The following is a 24424-nucleotide window of genomic DNA, read 5'->3' as shown; positions in this document are numbered from 1 at the left end:
CAGCTCCACAGAGCTCTCTCACTCTATAGCTGTTGAAAGGAAGGAGCTTGGCAGAGCCTGCACTACAAATACACCCCCTGGCCAATTTACGCTCAGAAATATGACTCTGCATTTCTCCTTCATGAAAGGACGCACTGTTTGGGGAGGGAGCGGGCTGTGGTAGTAGCATGCACCAGTTGAACAGATCACTAGAGTCACAGAGAAATCTTAGCCCTGCTGTCAAAGCACAAAGTATTGTTGTCAAAGGCAAAGTTCTCTTTTTGCCATGCTCTCCCACGGATAATTTTGCCAAGTTTAGAAGTTTAGACCTTGACATAGAGCTTCAGATTTGCTTTGCACAGGCAAAAACACTTCCAACAATTAATTTAACATTTATTTCCTCTCATTATTTATGCACAGGAGTCTCTTTCCACTCCGATGATCTGCAATGGACCACGAGTGGAATAAAAAGACAAACTTGAACCCAGTCAGGAAGGGTAATTCCTTCCTGATTCTTAGAGCAGATCAGTATGAGGTACCTGGCTGTACTATACCAGGCATTAGACTTAAAGAAACAGCCAAAGTCAGTAAGACTTTTTCAAAGGAATACATCTTCACTATTGCTCCAGAGCAGCAGTTTTCAGACCGTGATCAGCAGACACCTGGAAATTATTTCTTACGTGTTTGTGAAAGGTAACTTAAGAGAAAAGCATGTCTAGTGTACATAAGTCAAAGTTTGCTCTACAGGGGTCTGCAATCCCACAGGAAAAATGCAGTGGGTTTGCTCTCAGCTCACAAACTACCATTCCTCTTTCACTTGCTCTAAAAGAATCAGTATCAAGACCCTCATCAGAATCAATGCCTTTATTTAATCTTCATTATGTGATCCACAGTGTAATCTAAGCAGGCAGCAAAATTAATCAGTGTACCTAGAAACTCATGTAACTTCTGAGGCTACCAGTAATGCACGTTTATCCTTACAGTGCCAGATAACTGGATTAATGCTGGCAAGGGCATGTAGTAAACACCCCTGCTTTCCTGGGAGGTCAGGGAATTACTGTCTGCCTGCAGGCAATCTAGGCAAGCAGAAGGGAGATAAAACCCCAGGTGCTTGTAACATTTAGTACACAGGAATAAAGACAGAAATAAATTTCTTGGCTGTTTCCCCTGTACTAGCAAGTCAGTATCCTGTGGGATGATAAGTGTTGTCAGAGAATATGCTTTTAAAATGGAGGTACAACAAGTAAAAGTCAACCAGGGGTCTCTGACAAACTCTTGGCAGGAAGGAAAGTTGCCACAGCTTTGTCTTCCCTTCACATGAGGCCCAGCCACAGACGTAGAAGGCTCTCGCCTGCACAATGTGCCATCCACAGAGAACCAGAGGCAGAACCACCAGCAGGTAGGCCTTATCACCCTCCCACAGAGCAGAACTGCCAAGGAACTTGCCTCAGGGGCCTAGAAGCTCCTGGTGCCAGCTTAACACTGGACACAGCACTGCTCCACAGCTTGGCCAAGAGCTCTGGATGCCCCACGCATCAGAACTGATACAGGATTTGTGTTGTTTATCCATCACGTGGAAACATCTGGCATTGCTGTGTGCTGAGGAGCATTCTTAGCCATTCAGGTACACGGCTAGTGGGAAACACCACAGCCAGCTGTGAAATCACAGAGCTAACACCTCCCTCCACCGAAGGAAAAGAGTATCTGCTTTTTACTTCAGGTCTGAATCTGACTCACAACATCAAAAATAAGCTTCAAAACAAAATAGAAAAATATTAGCGGCATATTGGATGCCCCTTCACAGTAGGAAGGGAAGACTGAAACATGAAATCCACCCACCACCATCTCCAGATACTTCCAAAGACATCCAAGGTGTCCATGACAGCTGCTGCTGCGGGAGAAGGCAGAAAACACAACTAGGTCAGCCACAGCACAAGGCTGCTCCTGGAAAGCTGCTCCTAAGATGTCGCTGCCTGCCACGTGGTAAGGAAATGAAAAGGGCCCAACACGTGCAGGCCAGGGCCATCTGTCTTCAAAGCAAGGCATGTGCACTGCCTTTACTGCTCACATGAACATTATAAAGGGTCATATAGTGAAGGTAGTACAAGAAAATTAAAAATAATTCAAGCATTCAGCAGAACTCCAACTCATTAGTTACTGTCTCCAACAGGTAACACAGAGAATGGCTACAGAGCTGCCCTCTCTGCGAAGAGGTTTTCCCGGTCAGCAGAGGAGCCCCAGAAGGGCAGGTTTGCTCTTCAGCTATTGGTTGGTACCCACCCGTGGATAAGCCTGCACCTTATGTTATATTGCACTCCCAATTCACACCCCCCTTCATGGGCTTTACTCTCTGCTTCAAGGCACTCCACTGGCTCCAGGAAGCTCAGTCTCTGCCGTACAACATCTTCATGTGATATCAACACAGTAAGACCAGCAATCTGGGCCTGACTCGGCCCCTGGGGGACACCACTTGTAACGGGATGCCAGCTGGACTTAACTCCATTAACCAATACCTACTTGGCATGGCCCTCCAGACAGTTCTTTACCTAGAAAAGAGTGTACCTGTCCAGGCCATGGGCAGACAGTTTCCCCAGGAGAGTACTGTGGGAGACCGTGTCAAAGGCTTTACTGAAGTCTATGTAGACTACATCAACAGCCTTTCATGAATCCATGCAGGCTAGGCCTGATCCCCTGGATGCCACGCAAGTGCCATGTGATCTCACCCAAGATGATTTGCTCCGTAACTTTCCCTGGAACCAAGGTCAGGCTGACAGGCCTGTAGTTCCCTTGGTCCTCCTTATGGCCCTTCTTGTAGATGGGAGTCACATCAGCAAGCCTCTAATCCTCTGGGACCTCTTCAGACAATCATGAATGCTGATAGATGGTGGAAAGTGGCCTGGCAATTACCTCCGCCAGCTCCCTCAGCACCCTAGGGTGGAGCTTGTCTGGTCCCATGGACTTGTGACATTCCAGATGGAGGAGCAGGTCTCTAACTGTCTCTTACTGGATTGCAGGGGGGGATTCTCTACCTGAAATACAGGGGACATCCAGGTCAGGGAGTAAAGTACCCTGAGGATAGATGATCTGACTATTAAAAGACAGATGACAGATGTAAAGAAAGCGTTGAGAACCTCAGCCTTATCCTTATCCTCAGTGATCACATTCCCTGCATCAAGTAAAGGATGGAAATTTTCCTTGGTTCTTCTCTTGCTGTTAAGATATTTGTAAAAGGATTTCTTGTTCTCTTTTACTGCAGTGGCCAATCTGAGTTCAGGCTGGGCTTTTACCTTTCTAACTTCCTCTCTGCATATCGTAGCAACTTCCTTGTAGTCGCCCAAGTATCCTGTCCTTCCTTCCAGCAGATGTATTCTCTCTTTTTCTCCCGGAGTCTCAGTAAAAGTTCCCAGTTCATCCATACCAGTCTTCTTCCCCTCCAGCTCGCCTTACAGGCCTCAGGAACAGCCTGATCCTGTGCCTTTAAGATTTCCTTCTTGAGGAGCATCCAGGCTTCCTGGACCCCTTTGCCCTTCAGAAGTGACTCCCAAGGGACCCCTGCAACAAGTGACCTGAATAGGTCAAAGTCTGCCCTCTGGAAGTTCAAGACATCAGTTTTGCTACTTACCCTTCTGACATCACCAAGAATAGAAAACTCTACAATTTCATGGTCACTCTGCCCAAGACAGTGCCCAGATTTCACATCTCCCACCAGTCCTTCTCTGTTAGTGAAGAACAGGTCTAGCGGGGCACCTCCCCTGGTAGGCTCTTGAACCAGCTGTGTCAGGAAGGTATCTTCCACACACTCTAAAAACCTCCTGGACTGATTCCTCTGCACAGTATTATACTTCCAGCATATATCAGGGAGGTTGAAGTCTCCCATGAGAAGGGGTGCTGGTGATCGTGTAACTTTTGCAAGCTGCTCAATAGAATGCCTCATCCATCTCTTCATGCTGATTAGGCAGTCTATAACAGACCCCAACCAAGATGTCACCCCTACAGGCCTTCCCCTGATCCTTACCCATAGACACTCAACTGTATCATTCCCAACTGCAAGCTCTTCAAATCAGAACACTCTTTAACATAAAGAGCCACTCCACCACCCTTCCTACCTTGTCTATCCCTTCTGGAACGCTTGTAGCCATCCATCACAGTACTCCAATTGAAGGAGTGATCCCACCACGTTTCAGTTATAGCAACTAGGTCGTAGTTAGCCTATCTCACAATCGCTTCTACCTCCCCGTTTGTTGCCCATGCTGCGTGCATTGGTGTAGATGCGCTTCAGATGAGACATCTGCCTCACCCCCAGTTTCAGCATCGTTCCCCTAGGCACTTCTCTGGTGAGCCCTGTTTTACCCCCTTCCCCATCATGGCTAGTTTAAAGCTCTCTCCACAAGTCCTGCTAGCTCCTGTGCTAGCTCCTGCTTTTCTGGGATTATCAGAGCCTTGGAGAGTGCCCTTGAAAAAAACACAGTGAGAAACAACTCATTTAATCTCCTGTACTCCAGGATCAAGGAATGCACAATAAAAAAGCAAACCCAAAGCATTAATGCTGGAGATAAAACTAACCCATCCCGCCCAGCAAGGCCAATCCTCCCACCCAAGCAATGCATAATTCCCATGAACATACAAGATAAAGTTAACCACACACAGTATCTAATGACATCAGACTGTACTTTTGTCTTGATCTCTTGCAAATTCTCAGCAAACTAAGACATAGTGGGCTTCATTATCCTCTCACTGGCACAGGTTTCACTTGGTAAGAAGTACTTTACACCAACTTTTGGTTTCACCAGCATTAAGCAGTCATGACTAAATTATTTTAGAGTTGCACTTTGCAGAAGCCAGCATGGAACTTGGGACTTCATAATTTGGCCTAACCTTTAAGTAGCCAGTTAGACTGGAAAACAGAACTTTTCTGAACTACATGGAATGGTACAGAGCTTCAAAATGAATGGATTATGTCATATTTGCTGGCAAGTGGCTGAAAATTATTTATATAAAATGAAGAGATTTGAAAAACAACCACTTCTGCCAAGCTGGAAAAAAATATTCAACGCTTGTATATGGAAGAGTTTTGGTGGATGTCATCTGTAATTTTGTCTATCACATTTTAGATGAAGAAATAGTTGGAAAGGTGACACCTTCTATACTGAGAGGGTTATGAATATAAAAAAAAAGGCACAGCACTCTGTGAGCAAGAAATAGTCAATTTACCAATTCAAAATTTTCTGAATTTCTACCACCAGAGACAGATTTTTACAGTTTCTCACTTTGATGGTTGGGTGTACTCGTCTTCTAGGTGCCTCAGGGAATTAGGCAACATGAATCAGGTGGGCCTAGAGGCCCCTGAAACAGCAAAGGTCACAGCCTCCATGCACACTGCAGTGAGGCGGCATTAGAGCTCCATTTTGCAGAGAGGGAAACAAAAGCAAAGAGATTAATGGATTTTTACAAGTCACAAAAGATGAGTGGGTGTTGGGGCTGGGAATGATAAACCAAGCCTACCCTCCCTTCTAGTATATACACAAATAAATTACAAACATTCAGCTTCTGTAGGGCTGTTTACTTAACACATTCACAGAGTATTTGTCATTCTAGTGGTAAATTTGAAGCCATGGCAATCTCAAGAGCAAATTTTTCTCCATGTAGCTTTCAAGAATCTCACAAAAGCTCTAAGGCAAAGCCTCCCTTCCTGCTCAAGTATTTTGCCTTCATCACTGAAAAGAGCTCTAGGTTTTTGGTGATGTACTTGCAAATTTCTTTTTTAAAGCAGTGAAACGCTTGCACTTCGAGTCCAGCCTCCACAGTGGCATTACTCAACATGACTTACTACTCTTTTAGCATCTCAATAGGACACCCATATCTGCTGAGTTCATTGGTCACAAGACCACTCTGTTTGCCGACCTTGTGATCTGGCCCTGGTTCCATCCTCACAAGTTGAAAAGGTGCAGTGGGCTTCAACTATGAGGCGGTTCATTAACTGCCTCACATCTTTTTGTACTTCAAAGGTCTTGTCTCTAAGCAAGCTGTCCAAGTGGGCAGCAAAATATGTTTTTAGTTTTGCCACTTGAGTGCCCAACTGGGCAGGAATGTTTGTCACCTCAGACACACACGGCAGCATAGAACATGCTCTGAGAGCAGGTCCTCCAAACTAATATAATCCACAACCTCATCATGTAACAGAACAGTGTGCAAGCAAAGTATTTCTACTTTTAAATTCCAAATACTTTGGGGGTAGCTAAAACTTCTGAGTGTGAATCTCTTTTATTTGTCATCTCATATTTTGCTCACACATACAGGAATCTCTATGGCCTCTCCTATGGAGGGAGGCACAGGCACACACATTTGCATGATACATGGCTACACCATGTGTGCCATACTATGGATTTCTGAGTTATAACCTGTTTTCTCTGGGAAAGGTCCAATTCTGCACTCACACTGATGGAAAGTGATGTTACACTGATGGCTAACTTAACTCTAAAGAGTGAAAGAAACACAAACAAGTTCACGGCATTTCCCTGGTCTCATACATAAAAAGGAATGCAGAGTAATATGAGAAAAGCTGTGTATTTCTCGTTCTCAATAAGGAAATGGGATTGTTTAAGTTAAGTGGCTTTTAAACAAAGCATGGGATTGTTCCCATTATACTACAGGACCTTACGCCATGTGGCCGTTCTCACTCTGCTGGTCTGCCCTCTCTGTGCAGGTTTGAGAGTAGAAGAATGTGCTTGCCCCATTTAGTCTGACTTCTAAGGCTTAATCCTGACCACAAAGACAGTCTGAGAATATTTTTTTTTTCTTTCACTGTGGGGTTGTAAATAAAGAAAGGAAAAGAGCACTTAATCTCAGCAGCCAGTTATTACTGAATTTATTGAATAATTGGAAGCTCCATAAAATACAGATTTACCTTTATTTTGCTGAGTGTGCTTTCCATCTGCGCCACCACCAGTGTGAGACATTCACAGCATTAAAATAGCTATTGCCAGGGAATGAACTGCACAAGATAAGGTCAAAGATAGAGCTTTCTACCATCAGTGGAGAGACTCCCATACACACCTGCAGGCATAAGATCCAACAGGGACATGCACTGACCCAAATAACCCTTGCTTGTATTACAGTACTTGTTCAGCAGCATCCTTACGACTGGAACTAGGGCCCTGAGGCAATTTCAAAGGCTAGAAATCTAAATTTTTGGGACATCTGACAAGCTGCTCACAAGGCACTGCTAGGGTTGGGATGAAAACAAGAAGCGTCAGCTGAGTGTGTAGGAAGCCAATCCCAAGCTTGCCCTTTTAGTGAAAAACACCATCCACACCATGATTCCAGTACTAAAATACAGAATGGCAGATAGCATGAAACAATAAAACAGTAAAAACAGATAAATCAAATATCCACTTAATGTAAAATAATATAGGGGGCTTTTGAAGGCTTTGGGTTTTAAATAGCAAATGTGATATATAAGGAGACACACAAACTGAAACCTAATTCCTTATTCAGCTTTTCTTTACCAAGTTTCTTAGAAGTTACAATCCAAGGTATCCACAGAACATTAAACCTGCTATATACCACAAGCAAGGCATCACTCAATGTCACCTTAAGTAATTCAAAAATTTTAGCATCACCTGCTTGCCACTCAAAAAAAAAAAAAAATAAATCACATCTGAAGCTGGCTCAGTCTCTTTTTCTGAAGGCTTTCATATAAGCCATCAAGAGTTTCACCTGAAATCCATGCAACAGCAGCAACTGATGTGTCTGTCATATGATCTGCAAACTGCCAATGTGTCATGTAAGAACTGGCCAGTAGAGGGATTTCTTAACTAAATGAAACAGAAGTAATCAGTTCATTTCTTCATGGAAAAACTGAGACAAGTTTTGTCTCGGTTGAAAAATCATTTGGCCTCTCCTAAACATCTGCCAAGTTTCTCACTCCGTCTCTGTCTGGGAGAACCCAAAGAACAGATAACAGGTTTCTGAGCTATCAGTCTGCTGAGGATGTTTCCAGTCTGTAGCCTTTTTTTCTCATGCTCCAAACTTAGCACCTGAGGCAGACAGCAGACACCTTGCAAGACCGTTTCAGCATTAACTGTTTCTGCCCTGTCACGATTAAGTAGACCGTTTGTGCTGAAGTGTTGCATTAGCCCATTCAGATCGAGTAACCTGATATAAGATCTAACAAGCTGAAAACTCCGTTTCTTTGGCTCCTTAGTTGGTTTCTTCCAAGAGTATTCATAACTTCCACGCCAGAGTTAGCGCTGCTTTATTGCTCCATCTGTTCAGGAGACCTGGAGGAAATGTATCTTTGTTGGTCGAGTAGATCTGGAAAAAATATGTCTACCAGAGCAGAAAATGCTGGAGTTTTGGTCTATGTGCTGTGTGGTTGAACAGCTATATGCCCTAGCTGTTATAACCAGATGTTTTTCTTTATCTGCAGGCTGTCCCAACGCATATGTGTAGTAACCAACTTGGCCACGCACTCTGCAGTAGCAACAGGAGCTGGTCAGATTTGTCAGGCAGGCGGTAACTGCTGTAAGATGTAATTGCTTTCCCTCAGAGTTCTCACTCAACTGGAGAGGTAAAAAAAAAAATAACTGAGAAAGACCTGAACCAGGTTTCCCCTCTACAAGCCCCCTCCATGGTGCACTGAATTTATGCTTGCTAGCATTTGTGATTTAGATCCACCTGCTCTGCAGGGGCTGGGCAATCTGCACTTAAACAGAGATGCAGTCTGCAGCCCGAGTGAGTGCAGCAACAGATGACAGCCCACGCAGCACCCACCTTGCAACAGACAACACAGAAAACTTGAAGGTGAGTGAAGCTATCCGCAGGTTATGTGATCTTTGCTACCAATGTGGTTGCACCAGGTTTGCAACTGGCTGAGCGTAGAAAACAAGTGGCTGCTTTAGTTAGCTGTAGCCTAGCTCTGAACACATTTTCTTTATCCTTGAAGCCTGTATCTATATTTATGAAGACTGGCTGGTCCAAAAAGACAGGTGTGATGTTTGTAGTCACAACATGAGGAAACCCCACCACTAGCAGTTTGATTCTTGTTCTGTAAAACAGAGCTTCCTTCAAGGGCCAGGTACTCAACAAAAAATCCTGGTAACAGCCTTAGTTTGTATGAAGAAGTCAGAGCAGCGTTCTGCCAGCAGACAGCTATGAGCTCACTAGTCTGAAATAACAACTCACTGACAAGACTTTTTGTGTACACAACTCACTTGTTTGTGATAGAAATAAGGATGGGGGAAGGCGAAGGGGTGAGTGCGTCGGTGTTAGGAGGGATTAAATGTGTAGCACAAGCCCACTCCGTGGTTTAACGATGATAATTTATATTTAAATCCTGCTTTACATTCAGAAAATAATAAATTAAGCTATTTAGCAGCAGTGACATTTTCAAATTCCATTCACACACTGAACTCATTTCAGATTAATGTTTTGTAAAATAGTGTAACCAATGCCTCCAACAGCCAGAGCTGGAGGAAAAAAATATTTGAAGAGGCAAAAGACCCAAAAGCAATTATTATTCTCTGTTAGACTATTCAGAAGAGACTGGGTAGGCTCCTCCAGAGCCCTGAGGCCAGTCATTGATGACAGCTAAGTGGAAACTTCATCCAGAACTTCCTACTGACGACGCATGCATCATTTGGAGCACACCAGCAGTATCCAGAAACTGGTTTATACCAGTGAGTCAAGTAAATCTAAGGCACATTACTGGGAAAAAGAAGCATGGTTCTGGTCTACCACCCTGATGTTCCTTGCTTAGTTACAAGAACTGGCTATGCAGGTGCCTCTTCCCAGCAGTCACTAGGACTGCCTGTTTCATTTCAGGTCCAAAGAATTTTCTTTTCTTTGTCAAGAGAACATCGCCCTCAGCCCATACCAGCCTCTTCCCAATTTTGTCAGCTCTACAACATTCTGGGGCCTGGAAGCTCTGGGCTCCCAAGCCTTGCCCTGAAAGCTGATCAAACAGGGTAGGTACACATCAGGAGCTGAGTGCATCATGCTTGTCTGTGCTATCAGCAATAGGCCTCTTTCTGAACCTCTGGGACGTGAATATCTGCTGGTACTTCAGCCTGCAGCAGCCTGGAACTCCCAGAACCGAATCCTGACCCAAGCTGTTCCATGTAGCAAATGAAAATAGAAGGAACTCACCTCTTCCAGCATGCCATATGACAGCACCCAGTAACACAACCAAGACAAAATCATGGAAGCTACAGAGTTCCAGGCACGTACACAGCCAATGCCAACCTTCTTCCTAACTCTACTGGACACACAAAAAACCAGCAGTAAATTACAATTTCCAGGTCTTACCCCTAACCACACTGCCCCTCCCTCAAATCTCCGTTCACTCAAAAACAAGATCATAACGCAAATGCTCCACCAATACAAGCTCCTTCTCTACATCTAGAGGTTCTGCACAGGTCAGAAGTAAATGGAGTTCAATGTCCCAAGACAAACTCAGCTCTAACCCTAACCAAGTAAGGGATGATATCCACAGCAAAAAAAAAAAAAAAAAAAAAAAAAGCTATCAGACATTGGCCCCTCACTGCTGACAACTCCCTGACTTTTTAAGCCTGTGCAACCCATCAGTAAAGCACGTCCTTGAATACTCAGATTTCAAAACCCGAGAGCTAACCTCCAATCTATTCCAGCGGTGGCACACAGAGGTCTCTTATATACATCAAACCAACAAACACTGCTACCCACTGACACCAACTCTCTTCCCATCTCTTCCTGCCTGGTTTTGCAGGATCTGTGCTCATATCAAACACTAGCCTCAGTTATAACTAGTAGATCCATTCAAAACAAAAAGAACACATGGCAGTGACAAAGAGGGAGCTAAAATAAGTAGAAAGGCTATTGCTTGTTGAATCCAACAGCAAGACAAGGCTTTTCAACTAGGATTTGTTTGGAGCATGTAATAGAAATATATATATATATAATATATATATAAAAGAATAGCACACAGTTTTGGTTTTCCTGGACAACAAAGCTCTCAACTTTGCAGAAGCAGCAGAATCCAGCAGTGACCTGAGTGTCTGAACTTCCAAATTTCTCAGCCATACTATGAACTGCATCATAAAAGAGAATAAGGTATTACCCTCTTGCTGACCACAGACAAGGCCTGGAACAATCTTAAAACTACACTCCTCAGTCATAAATCTGATCCCCAGACCTACTCCCAGTCCTGCTCATGCATAGAAGAACAATCTCTCAAGTAAAATAGAGTGTAAGGTACCATGTCCACAAGGCAACTGCCTCCTCCCAAAAACCGTGAACCCTGCACAATTAGCAATAAACATGCTTCTGAAGTAAAAAAAATTCTAAACCCAAGTCCCATTACAACTCACAGTAAGAGAATTCAAGCTCCTCACCCCACTGCTCATTAGCAGCAGAGATTTCTGCATAAAATCTGAATTTTACCCCCCTCTGTTTTTGTGACTTTTCCAGTTATGCATAGGGAATCGATACTATATTAACATAAGAGAAATACTTTGGTCCTTAACAGCAGCAGTTTTCTAAAACAGTGACTGCTCGGACCTTTTTCTCCCAAGTGCTAAATGCAGCCTCAGCTCCAACCCCTTCTGATGACTGTGGTTGATCTAAAATGACGGAACAACCACAGCCTTTCATGTCATCTTTCTAGCCAATCCTAGACAAGAATTAATGGAAAATAAAACATGGACCATGGACCTGAAGACACCAATACTCTTTTTAACCTCCCAGTGTACAGAAAAGAGCAATAGCGCAGCTTCTGTTGTTTTCCAAACCACAAACGTAAGCCTTTGCCCTAGACATGTAGTTTCCACCCCAACTCTTCATCCTTCATTATTCCCCTTTTATTAGGACCCCTGCAGTGACTTGTGCACATAACTGCTGTGCTTCTCACTTCTCTTTAGATCATTTTTGTCACTGCCTTTATGGGTTATAGCATCAGTTACAAATTCTTGTTTGACTACAGGAATGGACACTAATAATTCAAGAATTTTTGAGAGCAACACACATTCCTCATTAAACCTCTTGGGGAGTTAAGAGCATTAACATGCATCCCAATACTGAAACTCCCCTGAATAGCTAATCCGAAGCTAAATGTCAGGATTGTGGGATTTCACACCTGAAACAGCTCTGAAAGCAGGCACCCCGGTGTATTACTGGATCAGTACACCTGCCTGCACCTCCACCATGCCTCTCCAGGGGCTGTGTTGCTGCTGAAGAATTTATCTTCTCACACAGAGCTGCAGCTGGGAGACATAATTACCCCAAACAGTCACTTCCCTGCTGGCAGGACGCAAGATGAGGCAGCCAAGGACCACACTCCAGCACTCATCAGGGAAAACAGCTAACTAGCTACAGCAGCCCGAGTCAGTGCAGCTGAGGTCAACACTCTGCACCTGTGCTCCTCTTCCTTGCAGCAAACATTTTTAAAAAATGAACCAAAAAAAAACCACATTGGATCCTCTCCAAAGAGTTTTTAATCTCACTTACACACAATGTTTTATTTTTGATGCAAAGCTGACTTAATATCCCTGCATCCTTCCATAAACTAGTTAAGTGCTGATAGTTAAAGGAGAGAGAAGAGCCCTGCTGCTGTCATTAACATTAGCAGGACTTCCTATTTCATGTTTCTCAGAGCAACTAGAGGAACCAAAAACTTCTCACTACTCCTTCTGGTTGCCTAAAACTCAAGCTCCCTAGTTAATCTCTTTCTAGGACTGCTACAAGGTGGCTTTTGACTAACAACACAATTATCTTATTAGTCTGACTACAGGAACTTAAGTTTCTTTGGCTGAAGTTTGGTGGGGAATAATTCATGGCTTCAAACTAATAAATGGGAAAAAAATAGTGCTTGCATTTGGCAGAGTTTAACATCCACGTCATAATTAGCAGTTGAAAGTTTAAGTGCTGGAAACCAGCCTTTTCCTCCAATTTTGTTAAGTACCTTTTAAGGACAGGAATGACTGAAAACACTGAGGAAATAACGCAAATGACAGCTCTGAATTCCTAGGCTACTCCCAAAGGCTCAATGCAGTTCTCTCTTTCAGGAGCAGCTGTTGAGCCAGTGGCCACAAGAAGATTCTTATCTGCTAACAAAAAAGAGCCACCTGCTATCAGCTTCAAGGCAAACCAACACGTCACAGTTAATGCAACCTAGTTGGCCAGTGGGAAAAATTCAAACCATTCTGCAGCCACGCATAACCCTTCCCCTGCAGAGGGATCAAAGAGCAAAAAGAAGTAAACAATCCTTTAAGAATGAAGGGAGATTGAAAAATCAATTTCTTTTGGAACTAAACTATTTCAAAACTAACGTGAAAGAGTTTTTGTGAGACCTGCCAGGGCATTTCGGTTTCCATGGCCTCCCACTGTCTTCTGCTTCAGCATGAGTTTAGATCCTCCTAAGTCCTAGGGAGCATGTGGGACAGTTCCAAGTTTAATGTATTTTCTAGTCCAGTTCAGCATCTGCTTATGCTTATGAAGAGATACATTATTCCTACTAGCACATACAGGCAGAACAAAAAGTTAAGTTAGAAACATGTTCAATTTCATGTACCACATCCACATGGGCAATAGGAACAACATTGCAGGAGACACCTTCAGCACTTCCAGCATTTGAAGAGTCCCTGGAAAAGAGCATGGACAGATTTTGGCAAAAACATATTCCAACTCCAAAATAACACTCTCATTTTTATGCCGTTTTACCTGATTGCAGAGTTACATATTAGTAAGTGGGGAAGACATACTGATCATGTAAGTAACTGGTGACATACCAGCTGAATCCCTCTCAAAGAAAGTGCATAAGCACAACTCAGGCCCTCTGCAGTGAAACTCCTAGTGCAGTCTCATTAAGCCATTTATTTAGCAGTGCCTTGTCTGTCCAGATGGAGATCAACATGTTACATTACATTATCAAACATTATCACAACCAAGGTGGTTCTCAGAAAACAGGGGCAACTAAACCCCATATGAAAGCACGTATCAATTCTAGTCAGCCAGCAAAAGTTCAAATTGCCACTTACTTGCTAGGCCCCCTGTTAACTTCACAAGAAGGAAACTAGAGTCAGTCTACGGTAACAGTGGTACTCTGGTCCCATTACTTCAAGCTTGGGAGCTTTTATTTTATTTATATACATAAATGAACACACAAACTCCAAAAGCAATCATTTCAGTGTTTAAAAACTGGATTCATGTGCTATATGAAGCAAATAGTGCATTTCCATTTTTAAAAAATGTCCTTTTTCTTTACTGATGGGCCTGTTAGCAGTCCCACATGATTGTCTGGAGAAGCTGGGCATTTTGGTAGATGTGGAAAACACTATCATATTTTTTTCCTTCCTTTAGCCTGAAATTTTGATGCATGTGGGCCCCATTAGCCCTAATCCACCTTTGAAGATGAAGATAAAAACATCATCAGCATAAGCTATGCATCATTAAAATAAAGGAAATGAAATGCACACAAATAGGTTGAAATAACACTAAGTCTGAGACATCATCCCACAGGAAGGAAATACCAGGTTCTGACAGACACAGCACCCTGTCCTCACTCATCTTGTCCTGCCTCGCTCCTACAGCCCATATGGCCTTTCTGGGTGTCCCAAGCGACTGAACAATGACAGCGAGTGCTGGCAGTGGGCAGCTGCCAGTGCTCTGCACACCATGTGTATCACTCATCTATTTTTAGAAAATCCTGACCCAGTACATGAAGGCTTTCAGTTTTAAGGGATTCAGATAAGTAACTGCAGGTGCTGTGGTACTTTACATAAAAGTTAAAAAATGCCTTAAATTGAGGGTTCATCCTGATGAGTAACAGGGTAGCTGCCCTGCTGCCCCCTCTCAGACTTCTGAAGAAGAGATCTGGCACTGTTCTGAAAAGTAGGCATGCTTAATGGAGCAGAAAGAACAAGCAAAAGGGGAAAAAAAAAATCTACTGGAGCAACAGTCTTCATGCAAGTTTGTCTTTCCCCCCAAGGTCTGCCACCCTCCTAGACTCACTCTCAGCTGATAAAAATTTCCAAGACACTTCTTGCTAGTGCTTGGCTCCCTGGAACAGGTTGTCCAGAGACTGTGGAGTCTCCATTCCTGGAGATACTCAGCACTTGAAATGAAATGCTGCTGGGCAGCCTGCTCCATATGAGCCTGCTTTGAGCAGGAGTTGGGACTAGATGACCTCCACAGGCACCTTCCAACCTTAACTGCACATCAGCCTAGGAACCAGGCTCCAGCTGGCGGAGCAATGCAGAAGGGAAGAGGTGTTTGTCCTCATAGCTGGAGGAGAACAGCAGGAACTGGGCAGACTTCATCTGGATCATTCCTAACTGATCCATACTTCCAGATTCACCAGAAGTTAAGGAGCTGAAATAGCTTATACGCCAGAAATGCACAAATGAAACTTTTTTTTCTTTTTTTCTTTTTTTCTTTTTTTTTTTTTTCTAATGAAAGAATTAACTCCAGCACTTAACAGCCAACATTGGTTGCAGCTGGTTCACCAACACTCCCACAGCTGCCTCCCACACTGCACAGACTTCAGAAGACATGACAGTACAAAACCCTGACAGTCTGCAGTCTTGCTTAGACAAAAAATCCCCACTACGGGGAACTTCAGAGCCAGCTTGACAGACAAGGCATAATGTGAGATCCTGCCCTGGGCAGCAATGAACTAGATGACTCGTTGAGGTCTTTTCATCCCTACTTTGTACCTATTCAAAAAAAACAAAACAAAACAAAACAAAAAAAAAAAAAAAAAAAAAAACTCCCTGACCTCTGAAAGCATGCAAAAGCTTACAACAAAAAACAACAGCTGATAACAAGCTCTCATTTTCAAAGACACAAAGTATGCAGAATTTAGACCCAAACCAAAAACAAACACGCTGTATTGTATTAACTAGTTTCACAGAATGTTTATGCATTTCAAGATGTCATTTTTATGTTATAATTCCCTCCCTCTTTCCCAAGAGGGCTCGTTATTAATTTTATATAAGATCCCAGTATTCAAATTCATGTCTGGTAGACCCTAATAGAAGATGTGGTTCACAATGTTCTTGAACACAATCAGAGGCATCATAATCTGGCAATTTAAGAGGACAGTGGGAAAAAAATAACATAGAAACTGCTGCTACCCAGCAAATGTTTGCCATCATACAGCTGATGCTTATTGTAACATTTCTCTGCAGCACTGCGAAGTGTTTAGCTGAAGAGCAGCTAAGTCGTGCTGTGCAGACCTCGGTTAGGCACAGCAGTCACTTTCAGCTTCCCTTCACATGCTTCCATTCAAGGATTTTATGATGTCATTTTTGTAAGTCTGCCAAGACTTATGTGAGAGAAGCAGACCCAAAGGACAAAAAAAAAATTTTCTGTGGATATTGGGATAGGATCATTTCTTTAGTCTTCCCTGATTTTCCATTTCTTAAATAAATTTACAGGACTGAAACGTAAAAATGACCTCACTAAGAAAGAAGTTTCAAGAAATGTCAGCTTTGAATACTGTCTCTGGTCCTCACAGATCCAAGAATCTTGTATAGGTTACCTAACCTTTCTTCCCTCATTTCCCCAGCTAGGAATTAAAAGCATTTTACTCCCAGTCTTTTTGATGCTGTAACTTAAGTGCAAGCTCTTTGGAGGAAAGACTCGACATGACATCCTGCATGACCAGATAATCACCCTCTGTGACTATGCTATTAAAACTATCTAATTTTTAAAAAAATCTACAAACGTGAATGGGAAACTAAATCCAGTAGGTTTAAATTGCAAACCAAGTAAAAGGTCAATTTGATTTCTAAAACTTCAGTTTTAATACTGTGATGTGCAAGTCACAGCACAGGTGAGCTATTTGTAAACAGGTACCAGACACAGGTGGACAGAAGGAACGCATACAGAGCCAGGGACCAAAACTTCGGCATTCCTGAGGGATTGATACTGACCATAAAGAAAAGCGTGGCCTTGTTGCACAAATAGACAGAAGCACAGAAAACACAGCACATTTGAAAGCCAATGCTTCCCAGTGAGTAAGGTCTCAAATGATCTCTGCATCTTACCAGGAAGTGGCTTCACGTAGAACTCCTCACATTTAAAAGTAAATTGTTGAAGAACAAGAAAATACTTAGCTGTAGTATCATGAGCTAGTTGTAGACTAATGATGTATAATTATGAAAGTTGTCATTACTGTACTGATCTCATCAGTTTCTATTTTTGGCTACATCTAGCTCCTTTAAGTCTAAACCACTCGCTCACTGCGAACATCCAGTGCTCTATCATCCAGGATCTCTCCCAGCTCCCACCATCTGAACTATGGCTCTTGTTTTCATTTCTGAAGTGTAAGCATGTTCTAATCAGCAAGACAGGCACAGATTTTCAAGCACAAAAGAACCTAATTATTGCTTCCAAGTACCAACTTATTTAGGTAGGTACTTAATCCCCAGGTTAGTGAAAGATGAGACAGCAGAAGGCCCAAAATGAACAGGTACTTAAAGATGGAATTACAGACAACTTTCTTTGCTACACTGTCACCTAATCTTGGGGTAAGGAAAAGTGTAAACTGACACGATAAACTGCTAAATACGCACACTTTTAATTTGCTTACTACAGCCTAGGTGCTCCTTAACCGAATGGAGATGAATAATTAAACAAATCTCTGCACTGCTACTGTTCAAAACAGGAAAAACACCCCAAACCACCTAAAAGAGGGGTTGGGGCATGCCCACTGTGTAGCTTCTTGGTCATTCTTGTCCAAGACAGAGGAACACTGTTCTCTTCCTCTGCAGCTCTCCTCTGACCCCAGTGCAAGATCGCAGCAAGTCTCCAGAATGTGCCCCAGTCTCCGACTTGGCTAGGTTGGGTTCACAGCACAACGTCGCTGACTTGGCCCTGAGAAAAGCTTGGTGCACCCCAGTAAACATGTCAGCTGCACACACACTGGGAGCATATTAGAACCCCCCAGCCAAAAAACGGACTGATTTGGATCCAAGAGCCTTGTTTTCCTGAGTGCTCTCCAGTGCCGCAGGTCTCTGGCCTGCTTCTTGTGGTGCCACACATTGGGGAGCCCAGCACCGCCTGTGCTTTTGGAGGCACCTGATGGGAGGGCCAGAGGAGGCCCCCGCTGCCACCCCCAGGGTGAGCCTGAGGCAGCCTCATGGAACTGGCCTGTCTGTGGAGCGGGCTTCTGCTGCTAAGGCGGGGACCTGGCAGGTCCCCAGCCAGGTGGTCAGCACCCGGGAGAACCAGGGCTCCGGACAGGCTGCGGGCAGCGCAGACTAAGCAAGGCCAGGTCAAAGACCCGAATAGTTCACAGAGGTCCCCGCCACTGCAGCACTAAGACAGCCCTGGCTGGTGCCAACCAGGCTCCACAAGACAAGGACAGCTGGGGTTAAGGCAGGCTAGGAACCATTCCCAACAGACCTCCTGAATCTTGGAGGGGGAAGGAAGGAAGCATTTAACTGAACGGACCAGGGACACAACATGCCAGTTGGCCACAGACCAAATGGCCTGCTCAGTGCATTAGGATGCATGTGGCCAGCAAGTCCTTCCTCACAACTACAGACACCGAACAAGTCAGAATTAAGACCAAAGGGAAGAAGGGAGTACAGGACTGTCCAGCATGTGCCCTTCATTTGGTATCAGGCTAACAAGGACTGAGACTTACTGATGCAGGATGCTTACAGAAAATTCAGTGTCTGCTTCAAACTCACAGTCTCTTGACCCATCTTTGCTGTCAGTAATAAAACTTCCTCCAAGAGATCTGTCTGAGAAATCCACTGTAGAATTTAAGCCCTCAAGTAATACAGAAACCATATAGAAGTTAAAGAGATTATATATGTTTTTCATTTTCATTCTCAAGACCTTCATTTGGGCATTTTTAAATGCTGACTTACTCAAGAAACTGTTAAGTGGAATACAAGTGGCGGTGAAGGAATGCAGCTCTTTGACAGCCACCACTTCACTGCCACTCCAACCAAAGTAGCCCCATAAGCCATGGCACACGGACACAGCTAAATCTGGAATTCAGCTATTGAAAGCACTGTCGGGTACGGAGGCTGAAACACAATACGCTTCCAGAAATTGATTTTATTGTTTCATTTGTTCTCAAGAGACTTGACAGATATAATCTGTAAGCCTTCTCTCGGTGGGTGCTCGTGTCCCAAATGTCCACAGGTCTGAAAAAGCCTGTCATTGGGGAGCTGAAGTGACCAGGACTAAAGTTCACGCAGGAACTGGTGCTGCCTGGCATGTGCTGCTCCCTCTCCCTCTGATGCAACTCACAGGGTCTACATAAGTCCCTTTTCAGGTGCTGTGACATTTTAGTCATTCTGATTTTCAAAAGCCTGCCTTGTTCAGCAGCAGTTTTTCTAGTTTATCCGCTCCTTGTGTTTGCTCACAATCCTCCTAGGGATACCACTCCATTTTAAAAGCTGTAGAGGCAGTTAATTCTTTGCAGGACTTCAATAAGAAATCAAAGAAAACACAAAACTAGACACTCCTGCACTTCTACAGTAAGACGCATTCCAGGATCTGCCTTGCTTTGATGAACAGGTCTATGCTTACAGACATCAGGCAAGCACACTTTGCTCAATCACAGGCTATATATGTAGAGTCTGACAATATCTACTCATATATATCTTAAAGAAGCACAGAATCATTTAGGTTGGAAAAGACTTCCAAGATCATCTAGTCCAACCTTTAGTTCAACATTTTCATGTTCACCACTAGACCATATCCCTAATCACCACATCTACACATTTTTTGGAAACCTCCAGGAATGGTGACTCAACCACTTCCCTGGGCAGCCTGTATTAATGCCTCACAACACTTTCAGTGAAGAAATTTTTCCTAATATCCAACCTAAACCTCCCCTGGTGCAACTTAAGGCCATTTCCTCTTATCTTAGCACTTAGTGCTTGGGAGAAGAAACCGACCCACATCTCACCATCAGCTCCTTTAAGGTCATTGTAGAGTGTGATGAGGCCTCCCAAGCCTACTTTTCTCTGGGATAAACAACCCAAGTTCCCCATAAGACTTGTCTGCTAGACCCTTCACCAACTTCATTGCCCGTCATCTGATACGATGAAATCCAAATGAGCAAAACTCCTACTGATAGAAATGAAAGCAGGGTCTCATACCTACACACAGGTGAGTCTTGCATTCACCCGCTACTAAACATCCACTCGTAACTGCACAGACACCTTGTCTGTGCAGCACACCATGTTTGTGCTGCTATCATGACTTTTTTTAAATAAATAAAGCTGCTGCTAATTCTCTGTAAAGACCCATAGAGGACCTGAGGATAAGTAACAAGCATGTTCCTGGAATACAATCAGAAACATCTAGTCCTGCGGACTTCAGCGTCCACATATGACCAGGGGGTGTATGGAGGGTACATATCCTCCCTACATCCCTTTATGCAAAGGCACAATTTACTTTATCAACTCGAAGTTAATAGGAGTCTCCCCACTGACTTCAATGATTTGTGATCAAGCCCTACATCCGCATTTCTTATTTTTACATAATTTCCACAATTTCTATGCCTAAAATAATGAGACTATTTTGGACCCATCCAGGCAGGTCCTGTTGCTCCCCTCATTTACGTCAAGTTGAGAGGGAAAGAATTTTTTTTAATCCCTACAGATAATGACTGACTGACCAATTTCCAAATTGGTCTAATTCCTCCGTCCTGACACACGCTTCATTGCCACAGCTGCCCCCATGCTGTGATTTCTGAATACATCTTTGAATGCGTCTTTCAGAGGACAGCCTTGCAACAATGCCCCTTTTCAATGCCCCCCAGCACCTACTCAGCACATCCACCCTGCAGCCCTGGCAGACCCCGGCAGTCTCCCCAGATAGCCTGGCATTTAGCAGCCAGCAAGCAGGACAGCAGCCTAGCAGCCCGGCTCTCCGTACTGAGCCGCCAGTACTTGTTGTCTGCGGGTTTGTACAACCGCTAAGCACTGAAAGAAACATAGGATCATTAAGGTTGGAAAAGACCTCCAAGATCATCTGGTCCAGCCACCAGCCTACCACCAATGTCACCCACTACACTATGTCCATAAGCACCAGGTCCAACCTTTCCTTAAACACCCCCAGGGACAGTGACTCCACTACTTCCCTGGGCAACCCATTCCACTCTTTCTGAGAAGAGATGTCTCCTCATTTCCAACCTAAACCTCCCCTGGCATAACTTGAGGCAACGCGAAAGCTCCCCGGCTTCAGGCCAGCTTCGCCCCCAAGCCCCCGGTGGGCTCGGCGGGCCGGCCGGGGGGAGGGGGGGGGGTGAGCCGAGTCCCCTGCCCCTTTCCAGGCACGGCCTCGCCGCCAGCCCCCCGAGCCCCTCTCGCCCCACGTCCCAGCAGGGGGGACGCTCGCAGCCTGCGCGGCCCCGGCCCCCCGCAGCCCCTTACCAGAGGGCGATCCTGTTCTTGGGGTAGCGCAGCCTCTCGATGCAGCCGAGGAAGTGGGGCAGCGTGTGCGCCGCGTTGCGGGCGATGATGGCCAGGAGCACGGTGGGCTTCTGCGGAGCCGACTCGGGCAGGGGCTGGGGCTGCAGCTGCGGGCTCGGCGGCGGCGGCGGCTCCGGGGGCAGGCCGGCCCCGCAGCCGCCCGGCAGCAGCAGGAGGACGAGGAGGAGAGGACGGGGGGCGCGCGGAGCCATGATGGGTGCCGGAGCAGAGCCGCGGGGAGGAGCGGTGCCGGCCCCGCGCCCCCAGAGCCGGCCTTTGTGGGCAGCGCAGCACGGCTCGGCACGGCTCCGGCCGGCTCGGCACGGCTCGGCACGCCCCCGGCAGGCCGCCGGGCGGAGCGGCGAAAGGCGCGGGTATCGGGCAGCGGGGGCTCGGCGGGGAGCCTGGGCTGGGGCTGGAAGTAACGCGAAAGCAGCGCCCGGCCGGGCGTCTCACCCCCGCCGCTCCTGAGGTGCTCGGGGCTGTGGCCGGCACCGGCACCCTCCGGCTGCAGGACGGGCACGGAGCGCGGCCGCCCGGGCTGCAGTCGGGGAGGTGAAGGTGTGCCCGTGGAGGTGTGCCCCGTGAAGGTGTGCCCGTGGAGGTGTGCCCGTGGAGGTGTGCCCCGTGGAGGTGTGCCCCGTGGAGGTGTGCCCCGTACCGCACCAACACCCATTCCCATGCACGGGGAGAGTGTTGCTGCTAAGGGGCAGGTGACGGTTTAACGCCAAAATACATGAAACACGTTACAGTAATTAAAATCATTGGGCCGTCATCTTAAAAGAGGCATAATAATCACAGTGCTCTTAGAAGTTAATAGGATTTGGGCATGTTAAACCCTTTTTGAGATGAAATCCTTCGTTAACTCTGAGGGCCCCAGTGTCTCTGGGCCCTGCTGTGAGCAGCCAGTGCCCCCGAGCCAAACAGAGCCAACCCAGGCGGGCAGCACCGCTGCCTGTGTGCCGGCAGGACTCAAACAGGAGGAAACGTCCAGCAACCAAATAACTGTCCATTAATTATCCATTGTCTTGTTGTGAACGGTCTGCGACCCAGGTAGCATACAGCTAACTCATCTCTGCACTGCTCCTGGTTTCTAGAACGTTATTTATCACCTACACGCAAAAAGGATCACCCTAGGAAAGCTGAACTTCAATCAAGAATCTCCAGAGGTCACATCAGTGGCACTAAAATTCAGGAAGCTTCTGCAGTTTTTAAGTGTCCTCCTGAACAATTAAGCAGAATATATGCCCTTCACAACACCTTTCTAATTGTCCTTCTAGAGCAATACATTAATGAGGCTTTCATGGCTCATTTGCCACATGTTGCTTTTATGCTCAGATTCATTAATCGAATAGAAGGAACAGTGCTGTAGTCTGCACAAAGTGATTAGGGTTTTTCAGGAGCCAGGCGATTCCACACACATATAATACCCCTGTCACCCGCAGGACCACTTGCATTTGGAAGATGGGGACATTTGGGAAGGCAGGGTCAGCCATGCCCCCATACTACAGAGCCAGCGTGGCCAGGTTAGCAAAGGATCAGGGCCAAGCACAGACAGTTTTCTCCCAGAAACAAGGGAAGGAAGACGTGGGAAGCAGACTGCAGAGCCACAGCTCTGTCTGACGTGCAAAGCTGAGCACAAAGGTACAATCCAGCAAAGCCTTAGTGCAGTTAGCATGCTTGTAGAAGGTGGAGTGTACTGTTTAGCCTGTGCCAACTCTTGCTGTCTTCAGTGAAATCTAAAGTGGTGTCAATGCTTTTCAGATTGCTCTGTTTTGTGAACAGCATCAGAACCTTAACAATTTGCTGGAGGCAAGTAAAATGCCCCCAGAAGCACCCCACAACAAGTAATTTTCTCTACAAAATGACTTTCTCCTCACTCATACCAGTCACTTCGCTGGCTTCCTCATGTTGGTACACAAAGGAAAAAAGTCCTTCCGTACCCTGGAGAGGGGGCAGTGGATGCCTGAAACGTGAGCTATTTCTCAGCGCATAAGAGAAAGGATTCAACTCAGCTTAATTTTTTAGTCCCAGCCAGGTGAAAGTTTGGAAAGTTCAGGTCAACAGTAGGCCTTACAATGCATATAATTCTTACATCTATAAAAGCATATATCTTTACAAATATATATATATATATATAAATAGGTATGCACTTTAAAGTTATTAGTAGCCAAAGTTGTATCCTGTGATTTTTTATAAACCAAGACCCAGTCTTGCCGTGACAGAACAATTAACCGCCCTGTGGTGGACTATTCTAGCTTCTGGGGTAGAAACAGCTTTTTGTAGAAGTCTCACATAAATACTTTTTAGGACATTTGTCTCAGCCTCCTCTAAATATCCAGACCAAACAAGAACAGTCCAGCTGTGGGAACTGTCTCCATCAGCAGCATACTCCCTCAGTAAGGCAGGTAACAAATTATCAGAGGCAACTTTCTTCTGATTAGCAGATATACTTTTTTCCCACCCAGCAATAAAAAGAGGATCCATCTTTCTAACAAATCACAGCATGTATACGCGCCTAGAAGACTCTACAGACAAATCTATTTTCTTTCACTTGCATTTTCACCTCTGAGGTCTCAAATCCATCCAATTCTTTTCCAGGCAGCCAACTAAGCCACCATTGCCAACCCTTCCATGAAAGTCTCAGAGATTGGAATTTCTGTTTTTAATTTTGAGCCCAGGGAACTGAATGCTGGCTAAAACTATGCTTTTTGAAGAGGCCAACCTCCTCAAAACTTCTCGAGTAAGATTGGTTCCAATATGTCTTTGTGTGGGTACAAGCCACATACCAATTAATGTACTTGATACATATTGATTTCTTTTCATTGATGCTTTGCTTCTAGGCTTAATGATTATAATATACTAAGATGGGTTAAAGACTGTTCATTTTTTGCTAGGCCTTGCATCAATTTGATCATCTCTAGATCACGCTCAGCGGTTCCTCTCATCAGTGTAGTTTCGGCCTGTTTTCAATGTCAGCCAGATTTTCCTTGGTGTAGCCTGGTGCACTAGGAAGGGCTCTGTGGTCT

General features: G+C 45.0%; 1 protein-coding gene across 1 annotated transcript in view; it reads right to left on the bottom strand.

Annotated features, from left to right (window-relative positions):
• Nucleotides 1-21946, bottom strand: part of COLGALT2 (collagen beta(1-O)galactosyltransferase 2) — a 54824-nt gene extending 32878 nt beyond the window's left edge. The window contains exon 1 of the mRNA XM_035332741.1: nucleotides 21357-21946. Within this exon, the coding sequence (XP_035188632.1) occupies nucleotides 21357-21607 (251 nt within the window). The 5' untranslated portion in view covers nucleotides 21608-21946. The remainder of the gene's footprint in view (nucleotides 1-21356) is intronic.
• Between the last annotated feature and the right edge of the window lie 2478 nt (nucleotides 21947-24424).

The sequence above is a fragment of the Oxyura jamaicensis genome, chromosome 8 (assembly GCF_011077185.1).
Source record: "Oxyura jamaicensis isolate SHBP4307 breed ruddy duck chromosome 8, BPBGC_Ojam_1.0, whole genome shotgun sequence".
Lineage (NCBI taxonomy): Eukaryota > Metazoa > Chordata > Aves > Anseriformes > Anatidae > Oxyura > Oxyura jamaicensis.
The sequence above is the reverse complement of the archived record's forward strand: the minus strand, read 5'-3'. Positions and strand labels throughout refer to the sequence as shown.